At 38.7% G+C, this 12,520-nt stretch overlaps 1 protein-coding gene across 1 annotated transcript in view; it reads right to left on the minus strand.

Annotated features, from left to right (window-relative positions):
- Positions 1–12,520, minus strand: part of LOC139732577 (myosin light chain kinase, smooth muscle-like) — a 36,961-nt gene that overhangs the window by 9,605 nt on the left and 14,836 nt on the right. The window contains exons 8-10 of the mRNA XM_071643429.1: positions 7,407–7,523; positions 5,846–6,499; positions 166–447 (exon numbers count right to left, since the gene is read on the minus strand). Coding sequence (XP_071499530.1) covers positions 166–447; positions 5,846–6,499; positions 7,407–7,523 — 1,053 coding nt within the window. The remainder of the gene's footprint in view (positions 1–165; positions 448–5,845; positions 6,500–7,406; positions 7,524–12,520) is intronic.

A 12,520-nucleotide genomic window follows, 5' to 3' on the forward strand; every position in this document is an offset into this window, starting at 1 on the left:
GTCGAACAACGAACCCCCCCCCCCCCCCCCATAAAAAAGACACCATCACCACCACCACCTACAACAACAACAATAACAACAACAACAACAACAGCTACAACAACAACAACAGCAACAACAACAACAAAGGAAACACAAAATGATAGGCTAGGTCTGTCGTCTCACCTAGTACGCTGACGTTGATGGTAGCCTCATCGGAGCCGAGTTCGTTCTCCACCAGCAGGGTGTAGCGACCGGCGTCGGCGTGCGTGGCCTTGCCCACGATCAGCGTCGTGCTCGTCTCGGTCTCGTCGACCTCGATCCTGTCGTCCTCCTTGATGGTCTTGCGGTTCTTGCTCCACACCACGACGTCCGGCTCGGGGATGGCCACGAAGTTGCACGTGATGGTCAGATCCTTGCCGGCCATCGCCTGGACGGAGCGAGGGGCATCTTTGATGCTGGCAGGAGCTGTAGATGACGTCATAATGAGACATTTCCGATTGCAGTCATTTACAGTACAGTTGTATTTCGTTTTCATTATACTTCATTTATTTCCACCACCGAGGTAAAAGAGTAAATGTACCAGCAAACAATACACAAGACAGTATAGTATCATATATTTACACACAAAAAAAAGAAGCAAAAAGAAAGCAATATAGCATTCTGTGTCGGCTGCTGTTCAACGACATGTAAGGTGGGATTGAGACTATGAATATTTCATTTCGTGAAATGCCAACTGGAATCTTTTTTTTTTTGAAGTAAAGAAGTACGGCAATATTTGAGATAAACTTCCGGATATTTTTGTTTTACCCTTTGTGTGCAAGGGACTTCAGACAATGTGTTCAACGATGTGGGATTTCTGTATGTGTCAATCGCCACTCAAAGGATTAATTTTCCAGGAACAGCCTTGACAGGTCAATGACCTTTTGATTCTTTCCTCTCTATGACTCTATGATGTCATGATTTGTACACAGTATGAATATTGCATATTTAAGTATCCTTAAATACTACCATTTTTGGCCTGATTATCAACTTCGCATATGTTTAACATGATAAAGTAACAGCCCAATATTATGGCTTAAAGGACTGTTTTTCATTTGCCCGTCATAAGAATATAGAAAGTTCATGCCATCACTCAGAGATATATAATTACAATTTTGAGTAATTGATTCATAAACTACAGACGTAATTCACTGAAATCATACGACTGAGTGATAAACTTGATGTACATGTATATGATTATTTTAACGTTGCAAATATGTGATATTAAATTTCATCGGTTTATGTTTTGGCAAAGGATAGGCAGTGCGTAAGGGACCAGACCGATGGTTTTACGAACCCGTAAACATGCCCTCTTATTACATGCACTAATACGCTCCACTTTAAATGTCATGGGGAGTACAGAATAGGATTATGCGGCAGACCGTTCGAGATTACCGCCTCCCTTTTGAGGTTTGTTCTTGTCTGCGCCGTGACATTTCAGAACACAAACTGGTTTGGCATAATGATATTAGACTTGATGATACCCTTGGTCTATTCTAAGGTAGTGACCCTTATTTGCTGGAACATCTTTTATGTCCAAAAAAAAAAATCGACCTCATTTTAGCTGCCACTGATGAATTTTGCAAAAGGTATACTATATAGGTCAAGCAAAACATCTTCATTGTGGGTAATGTGATAGTAATTGCGAAGAAATGCATCCTATATTCCTTCCCCTTGGATTTTATAAGTAATGACCCAATATCTGTCCGAGTGCCGTACTTAAAAAAAAAAAGAGCATTGAGGGGTTTGTCGACCAAAACCGACCGTTAGCTCCGGACTTGTAATTGCAACGTTATTTCTACAGAGGTGCATTTGACGATTTTTTTTTTAGTAATTAACCCCTCGTCATTGACCACATTTATGCTAATTAGTGAGGAATACCACGGAAACAAGTTAATAAGACGTACCTCTGGACCTTACATTTGGAAACAATATATGAAGAACGGTGTTGTGCATGGGCTTAAAATCCAATCACGCCTTGTATAAAAGCTTTACAAACAGGCGAAGTGTAGACGTATTTACTGTCGCGATTACAACGTTGATAATGTACACTTAACGTATGTACGTTGTGGTGTCCCCTTGTTTGTAACTAGCAACAATAAAATCATGACAGGCTGATTTTTTTTTTTTTTTTGCGAGTGTAGAGCGTGAACACAAAACACCGATGGGTCAACGTACTAGGTAGATGAACTCACCACATACGAAATTGATAATACCACATAATGTAAATGTTGTGTGATTTGGATGCGATTCAAACATTCATTGTTAGATTGCTGGTTTGTGGCAAATTCTTTACAAAGATGCATGTGCTGTACATTTCCCGTACCGATTGTCACATGAACTTTACTTTGATCTAGGATAGTTGGTTTTCAGCTGACAGAGTTTGTTCCCATTTGACTTCTTACGACGTTGTAATTCACATGACTATTTCATATCACCTAACCATTATAAATCAATGTCTTGTTAGAACGGCGCATGATTTTGATAGTTCTGAACATGTTTCATATCTTTCACAAAGCATAAATGCACGTACATGTATACATCTATGTACCCACTGTCTCATTTTTTTTTCCATTTTCATTTCTTTGGTCAAATGTTTTGCTTCCATGCCGAAATTATGATTATTAAAAACCACACTACTGTATAATTAAGGCATATAGAATCTTTATTTACATCAAACATTTTGCTGTTCTAAATTTACATCATGTAGTAAATTTATGTTCAAAGAATGCAAAGAAAAGAAAATTTAAACTTTTAAGTGATATCATTCTTCCTTTACGAAATGCTCTTTGTGTCTTGTTGTTGTTGTTGTTGTTCAGTAAAGGAAAGATAGACAGACAGAAAAAAGAGAGAAATATACAAATATATTATGTACTCTGAATCTGCTCATATTATGTGTGCGCGTATATTTCTTTGAGAGATAGACAGAAAGAGAAGAAAGAGACAGCTATGAAGATAGATAGAAAGAACAGACAGACGACTCGATCGATCGACCGATCGATAGACAAAGACAGAAGTATCGGTATATAGAAAGACATGATGAGAAAGGGAGAGAAGGAGAGAGGGAGTAAGAAAGAGAAGAAGAAGAAGAAGAAGAAGAAGAAGAAGAAGAAGAAGAAGAAGAAGAAGAAGAAATGAAAGATGATGCACTTTTCTGACAGGGGTTACTTTGCTCCCGACAGACCAACTAATCTTCTCGGCAAATTAACCGCAAGTGGAATAAAAAAAACTGTTTTACATGCCTAAGTCCCAACACGAGCGAAACTTCTCGCGGTAAACATGACATCATCAAAAAACAATTAAATCAAGACACAAGGTGAGTTGACATGAGCGAGAAATAGGCCACAGAGTTAGAGGATTTCTTTGGACATAATACTGGATTGACATTCATTTGTCATTCACTGTCTTCATTTGAGTTTCATCTCTTCTTACCTCGCCGATCTATTTTCCTATAATCATTTCCAATTTAAGACCTTTTTCTCAAGCAAGTTCTATATCAGTTTGCAATGGATTTGCCGCGCCGCCTGTAACGAGAATTTTATCTCAATCTTTGCACACTGTATGCTAAATATTATTCTAAACATCTCTTTTTCGCTTCCATTTGCAATTCTGATAAGTAGTGTTAACCCCCACCCCTTTTCCTTGCTCCTTTTCGCTTTCTAGGTAAAACTCGTATGATACACTACTGGAGTCAAGTTGTTGCAGATACATAATCACAATTGTACTTATTCCCATCGTACTATGGTCTACTCCAGCCGTTGTTTTCTTTCTAAAACAAGATGTATACAATGTCAGATGTCCATCTGAATAGTGGTAGATGTGTTTTACCGATAACAATCTTTATGGCAGGTTGTACAACGCACGCAAAGCAGAGATGCCTACTTTTTTCTTTTAACCAGGTGCATATTTGTTCTGCGATAACATCAACACGAAGTCATGGACGGCGGGTGGGGAAAATTTTGTCTACCTGGATGAAAATCTTAGATTCAGGAGCCTTTATACGCTACATTATGACAGTATCTTGATTCCTTGAGTTGTTCTGCTTTCGTAATCATATAATTGATACGATATAGCCAATATTTCAACTAGAAGGCCATGGTCAGTGAATGAAACTTACTGACGTGACAATATTTTGCATGCATTTGTCACAAATCATCTTGAATTTCGGCATCTCTGAGATTCAAAGAAAACTAAGATTCCAAACAATAATCTCAGCACTCATTGTAAAGAGTAAAAGTGAAGACAGTTTACACTTGTATAAAGGGGTATATCTTAAATCTACCACGTGCTTTCATGAATGCGACTGGACATCTTGGGGTGACATTTCATGGGATTTGGGGAAGCGTTTACCGAAGACAGCGACTATCCTAAAATAGATGCCTTAGACGTCGGATTTTAATAGGATCACAGGTCTCGCCTTCTCCGTCACAGACAGAACAGTGCGTGAACAATAAGGACATTTAAACATGGCCGCAGAATACAGTGATGTATCACCTGACTTAAAGGTCCCTCAAATACAATCATAACTCTAGTATGGCATGTATTTTCCATACCATGCAATAAACATAACTTGAAAAGGACATTTGATGGGCGCGCATTATGCAATGTGTATGAAAATGCCCGATACTGCATAGCCCATCCAGAAATGAAGAAGAGATTATTGTATTTAATTCTTAAAACAAACAAACGAACAAACAAACAAATGAACTATTCCAACACAATGTATTGACTTGATAACACTGCATATACTTCACATCTTACATTTGTTAATCAGTGTTGAAATTAATCGTGTAACACAAACACACCTCTCCATACCATAAACATACACGCGATTGATGATTGTATAACTGGAAACTTATGGACGACGAGTAAATTATATCGAGTCTGAAATTCACTTGCCCAAGCTAGAGAAACTTAATTTCCCTACGTCCATACCCAAGTTTGATATCATCAAAATGCAAGATATTACTATCTCCCGCCCCCATGAATATACAGGCGAAACTGGAGTTCATCGAGGCTTGTGAAACTAAGTGTTACCAAAAATCAATTCGTTAGTTTCCATTGAGAGTAATCAATCAAGAAGATGATCGGTGCGACATTTCTAACTGACCACTGGTTTCATTTTCTGCTTGGCTATCGTAAAGGTGAGCGAAGGAAGTACTTTTGATCCGTAACAGTTGGTTGCACATTATTCGCACGAACATGCATATTAAATATTCCCATGCTATTAGAATTTACTTGCATCGTTTCAGCTGTAAACGGGTCGAAGAGAGTTATATCTAGGACTCTGATGTGATATTGAATGATTACTGCCTCGTAGAAAGAAATAGTCTCTACTCTGATTGTCATAGTGTGACTAACATTACGCAACCATCGTCATGTGCATCATAAAAGCGCTCTTCATTCCGAATTACTGAAGATTGCACACAATCAAAACATTTGAAAACGATGATAAGTACGGAACTCTACAAGAAAAAAACAAAAACAAGATAAAAATACGTAATTGACATCGCATTTATGGCAGCATCATGGCACGGAAAAAGTGTAAAATTCAATCTCCTGAACCAAATGGGCACTTAAAATCGAGATTAGGTGTCATCTTTGCAGTATCTTAGTATATAGGATAAAAGTAAAAGAGTTCGTGGTGATGAAAATAATGGGAAAAAAAAAATGAATGGTGGTTTTGTTGAAATCCTAAAACACGAGCAGTTTTTAACCCTTTCTGTCAGGGACTGTGGAAAGTGTGTATGCTGCTATGTGGGTTTCTGTGCCAATCTGGACTCAAAGCACACAAAGGGTTCATGCGAATATTGAACTGGCTTACCTTCTACGATAATCTTTGCGCTTGACTCTGCGGAACCACACGAGTTGACTGCCCTACACGTGTACGTCCCCGCGTCGTCTAGAGTAGCTAGCTTCACGATAAGAACCGCGACATCGTCATCGGGAAAGCTGAGTTTGTACTTGCGATCGTTCTTGAGTTCGACGTCGTTCTTGTACCAGTGGATGTCGGGTTCGGGCTCGCCGACGACTTGGCATTTCAGCATGGCCGAGTTGTCCTCGAGCACCGTCACGTCGCGGAGTCCGCCCTCCAGAAAGGCGGGCGGCTCGGATGCCGGAGGAGAGCGATCGCCGTTCTGAGCTGCGTGATCCATGACTGCGTTGACCGCGGCTAGTTCTGACTTAGACACGAGCTCCACCACTGGAGCGGGCTTTTCTGGCGACACGACAGGCGGAGATAGCTCAACTGGCGCCGAAACGACCGCTTTATTGTTATTGGTGTTCGTGTTAAGCTGTACCGCCGTTGAGGGCTCGGTCCCGTTTATCACCTTGGACAGGCGCACATTGAAAGTTGATGCGACTTTGTCCTTGGTAGAGTCGTGCTCTATCACACTGCGAGTTCCGTCGCTAGACGGCGCCCTTATCACAGCTTCCTCCTCACATACAGCCTTCTCTACACTGAGGTTGGATTCGTCATCTGTCAAATAGCAAATCATCATTCAAAAACGTCAATTGCTAGGACATGAAACAACAAAATAGAGAAAAGTTTAACACTAAAAAAAATTAAAAATTACAATAATAGATAACTTTTTATCCTCTTTGCCTGTCTACCTGTGGGTCAGTTTTGTTTCTTTTTCTTCGTCTCTATCAATTTGGATATATTATACACTCGTATCCATTTTTTTAATATCTACATATTATTATTTGGTTTTGTATCTACTTATCTATACATCTATCTTTTTAGTTTATTTGTCGAACTATGAATCAGTTGAACTCTCTGTCTATTAATGTATCCATCTATCAACCTAACTCCCTCTCTACTCACGTACCTATTCACCCATCTGTTCTTCGGTAAATTTACATTACCTATGACTCTATTTTAGTACGCTTTGTCTATCAATTCGTCTATTAGTCTATCAGAGCATTTATTCATTTATCTATCTACCTAAATCGTTTAACCCATCTTGCCATATATTTATATATCCCTCATCATATCTCACTGTCTATCTATCCACCCATATATCTTTCCTCTCTACCTATTCATCAATCCATCTACTATCAATCTCTATCTACTTATCTATTCATTTATTTATCTATCTATCTGTCAATATATCTACCTACCTATCTATCTATTAATATATCTACCTGTACCTATGTGATGTGTGTATGTATGTATGTGTGTATGTACGGTATGCATGTATGTATGTATGTATGTATGTATGTATGTATGTATCTATCTATCTATCTATCTATGCATCTATCTATCCATCTATCTATGTCCATTTATCTATCTATATGTTTATCTATCTTTCTATGTTCCTATTTTTAATATGTTTAACAGTCTATCTAAACTCCTCATGATTATAATATCTTGGTCTTGGTACCTTGCACAGTAAGGTCTGCACTGCAGGAGACCTGCCCCACGTCGTTGGTAGCCGTGCAGGTATAGTCCCCCTCGTCCTCGGGGAAAGCCTCGGCGATCAGAAGCTTGGCCACGTTATCTGAATTGGAGAACAAGACATAGCAAGGTGTTCAGCTATAGCAAGGTGTTCAACTACGACAGGTGGTAGATTCACGGGGTGTTTTTTGGATGAATATGAAGGGAGACGTCACCGTTCGAGCAGTTGGCATAAATTATAATCCGTAAGTATAACACGTATTATTAAAACCTTCGACTGATACCCTACTGGAAAAAACCCAACACATTATGCCGTAAACCCTTTTGAAAGAAGAGAAGTCGACTGTCCTCAATTTTCGTCTAATTTGTGCGTGTGGTTATAGACGACAATCTCTTGTCAATGAAAACGTCAGTCTGTCGGATTTATTTGTTGATCTCTTGCGTACTAAAAACAAGCAACAATTCAAACAAAGAAACACAGAAACAAAAAGACAAACACACAAACAAACAATTAAACGAAACTAAGACACCGAGTCGGCAGTGTACAGCCGTTCCCAATCCCGCAATTTTGATGTCAAAGTCAAGTTAATATTCCTCGACCCATTTGGCTACCTAATGAGGCGAGGTGAGATTGAGGCTTGACTTTCAAGCTGTTCACGGTTAACGAACAAAATGTTGATGAAATCAAAACAAGCAATCACTTCAGTTGGTTTGTTTGTTTTTATACTGAGAAGGACTGCGTACAGATTTCGACTGAAGATGTGTTTGCTGTATGAAAAGAAAGATTTGACATGATGCATATAATACATTTATCGTGTGCTATATTATGGATAAAACATTAATTTCTTGTAAAATTATATCACTGATGTATATGAAAATATACTCCACTGTTGGACAAATAACTCCAAATTTCTAATATATGTGCCTTGATAGTTCTGTGTCACATTTCCGATAGTTTCAACAAATAACACTCCAAAAAGGTTTGAATGTGCGAATATTTGTATACATGTCATTTGAGCTTACCCTTTAAGTTCAAGTTCAAGTTCAAGTTATCCTTATGATTGTGTACACTGTTAAAACGCAGACGAAACATAGCAATAACCGCGCCCTGTATACATCGAATCACATCGAAATAATGTACATTTTGCAGATCAGCGAAGTGATACGAAAAACCCTTCTGATTACAAAGTACTTCAATCAACATTTCAAAAACAAGCAAAAAAAGAACAAAGAAAAGAACAAAACAAACGAGACTTAAGTGGACATGTCAACAACAACAACAAAAAACAAACAAACAAACAAACAAACTAACTAACAAACAAACAAACGAACAAACAAACATGAACGGACCGATGTACAACTCTACCAAAATTAATGTCGGACCAGCAGTGATTGATTTTGTTGACTATCCATAAAGCAGATTTTACTCTTGAAAGCGATGAATCACAACTCACAACAAGACAAAAACAAACAAACAAACAAACAAACAAACGAACGAACGAACAAGCAACCACAATTTTGCTGATATTTATCATGACTTACATTTTCGAAACTGATTGATCCCGGTCTGTTAGCGCGGCATTATCATAAAACGGATGAAAATTCATAATTCTCCCTATTACAACACATGACAATCAGCGTAGGTGGTCATCTAAGAATTGGCTGTTTTCTTATTCCATCACAGTTCAAGGTCAAAAGAAGTTTTGAACACCACGTTGAGCGGAGGAAAGACTGTAATAAGGGCAGTCAAAAGAAACGCGTCTATTCTCGTCAAATTCTCGCTGTAGACTCGATTGTCATAATAAGTGATGCCTTCGCTGGGGGGGGGGGGGGGGGGGGGGGGCTATCTCCGCGTTCCGCTCAACTGCGGAATATACCAGAGCGCTTAAAGGACCCATGCAATGTAAATTGATTTGTGATCATTCAAATCGCCCTGATTATCAAGTAATGAGGCACAATGAATATCTAAATATGTACCATATATGACGTCATGACGAGTTTTCTTAGATATTTAGATATTTCTTAGATACTTACACACACACACACACACACACACACACACACACACACATACACACACACACAAACCGACATTCTGTCCATGACATTATCTGTCAATCACTATAGTTGAAATACTTATAAGGCCAACAAACGACAATGGAATGCACATTCCCCGAGACTGAGCATAACTTGCATGTTTTCATGCAAAGTCTTTTGTTAATCACAAATCACAATAGCATGGAAACATTCAGCTTGTGCTCAGTGAAGGGGAAGGTGCATTCCAATTTTTGTTAATCAAATTGTAATTTAGCGGTGATTGATAGATGATGTCATAGACAAAAATCTTGGTTTAGAAGGCATTTTGTGGGCATATCCAAGAAATCTGAAGAAAAATAATAGAAACTGTTATACAATATAAGCACATGCTCACATACTCGTATACTCTTGATGATCAGAGTAGCATGGATCATCAATATGCCTTTTCATTGCATAGATTCTTTAATGGGAACGTTCACACTTCATTTAATGTTACGAGACGGTGTCTCGGGAGAGACCCATTCGAAAGCAGATGTATAACGATTTTAGTGTAAACAGTGACAGCAGTTCAGTTTATCATTTAGCGTAAAAACACTTTTAGGATTCGACTCGAAACTGTTCTAATTTATGATCATTTTCGTAACTAATGGTAGACAAACGTAGTAGTATTTGAACATTACTGTTATAATTTCCTTTGACATTCCACGACATTCACGCCCCTGCAAACATCAATCATCTCGTCTTTATGACAGCAGACATACATGTGTAGCTCTTAAACAGTTGATGGTCACTGCAGTTCTTGAAAAATTATTGCTCTCATTTAACGCAAGTTACATTCAACTTCCATTTATATATCTTTCTTTTTAAATAAATATCTCAATTTACTGAGCACGACCAAATCAAATAAATCAATACCTGTCAAAGAATAAGAATATTAAAAGGTCCCAAGTGATAGGATAAAGCAAATTTTCTTTCAGAGCAAGGAGGCTTGATGTGATTATTTGATCAGTGTTAGGCGATGTCGGGTGTGAAATATCTCCGTTGTGATTCAAAATCAATTAATTCTATCAAGCGTTATGGCAGTAATGCTCTCTTTGCTAGGGGCAGTATACTTTGTATGTGGTCTCCTTCGGTTTTTTATGACATTCTATATTCTACATTGTACACCGTACGTGTCTGGTATGTGTGTGTGTGTGTGTGTGTGTGTACGCTCGTTTTCCGTGCAGAACGCGCTCAATGATCCGCCGCCGGGGATCCAATAAAGTCGCCCGCTCGGTCTCCACGCATGACTGCACATACATATTCTGGGCCGGTAGGGGAGAAAATGGCGCCCCAGGGGTGTTTCTACCTGTCACCCAGTGTGGGGCTGTGAGGTATTCATTTCGTACGCTGTGTGAGACACAATTAAATTTGTTCAGCGCGCTCATAACTGACTTACAAGGCAGATAATGCGATCATGCCATTTTCTCCCTCGAAAAGAACACCTACCTACAGCGAAATTTATGAATATTAAGACGGAGATTTAGGCTGAAAGTCTGGTGAATATTTCTACAGATGTCCTCTCATTACTGTATTGGTTGTGATGCTGCAGCTGTGCCCTACGTTTGTGCGTGTTTTTTTTTTAGTAAGTTTTCTTTTTTACGCTCTGTATCCTTATGCAGGAGTAGCCCTGTACCTTTAGTAGCCTTATTACTAGGAATGACATACTGGCTGTGTTTTTAACCACAGACATAATAGCCTTATGATGCTGGCATTTGACGTATAATTTGCTCATTAAGAAATCATGTAATAACTCGTCGGCGTTTTCACGAACCGACGCTATTTCGATTTTGGTCAAAATTTTCAAAATCGAGATATTGGTACCAAATGAAAGTGCTTTCAAAACTCTACCAAATCCCAAAATTTTAGATCACAAAATTAATTATTCTTAATTTTATCAAAGAAAGAAAAAAACGACGGTACTCGAAATATCGAGAAATTGAGAAAAAGGGGTTTCACGAACCGACGCAGTAAAGATACGCCGGTTCGTGAAACCCGAATTGCGAGGGTGAAGAGCAATGCGGGTTTTACGAACCGTCGCAGTTGCATTATTTTGAGCTTTGTTCAACTTACTGGCCTAGAATTAGGTTTTGGCCCTAATCCAGATCTCAGAGTGAGAACCAAACCATCTGAAAGATGACTGACGACCTAAGCCAGCCCACTGTCCACGAGTGAAGTGAATGGTAAGCTATAATCCTATTAAAATCATGCTCAAAATAACAGTTTCAGTTGGACTACCATAACCATTAATTGCGGTAGAGTGTAGTCCCATGTATTCAATCGCGTGATGCTTATGAAGCCTAGTCTGTAAACGCCATCCAATTTCAAATTAGATCCCAAATCATATTATTTATAGTTTCTTTTCAACTTATGTCGTTACTTCTGAGACTACTGAGTACTGTAGTCGTAACGTCTGTGTGCAAGACATGCAAGATGTCAAAGTCTCGAAGACACTCATGGCTATGCCTTGACTTGAGTTGAAAATGAAATCATGAGATTGACAAAGTAGGCCTACTAAACTAAAAAAAAAAGTAAAAAGTCTAAAAGTAAAACTCAAAGGAAGAGTAAAGAATAAAGTTAGACATGTTAGACTTTAACTTTCAAGTTTAACTATTAAGTCTAAGTTAAGACTTTACTTGTAATGCCAGTTACTAAAACTAAGATCAGCTGAAGTCTAAGACCAAGTCAAATTAACACAGAGTCTATAGTCTAGCTCTAGATCTACATCTAGACTAGTGGTAATAGTAGGTAGAGTCCACCCATTTTTTCCCCCAATTTTTACTTGTCCATTCCTGAAAAAGTTACAGGTCAGTGTCCAACAGTGATTTTTCCTGGTCAGGGACCGTCGGACCAGTGCCAGTGTGCAGCGTTGCTGTAGATGTCATCTATGACAATATGTGGTCTAGTGATACTACCTAAACACTACGAGTAGTACTCTACAGGTTAGGTGGCTTTCCTGTACAGTGCAGTGTTATAGTATACTTGTGAATTCAGCCCTAGTACCGTACTGTGTGTAGATATGTG

Source organism: Diadema antillarum, unplaced genomic scaffold (assembly GCF_040938485.1).
Source record: "Diadema antillarum isolate AM-2024a unplaced genomic scaffold, OU_Dant_1.0 seq00000437_RagTag, whole genome shotgun sequence".
In the NCBI taxonomy this organism is placed as follows: domain Eukaryota; kingdom Metazoa; phylum Echinodermata; class Echinoidea; order Diadematoida; family Diadematidae; genus Diadema; species Diadema antillarum.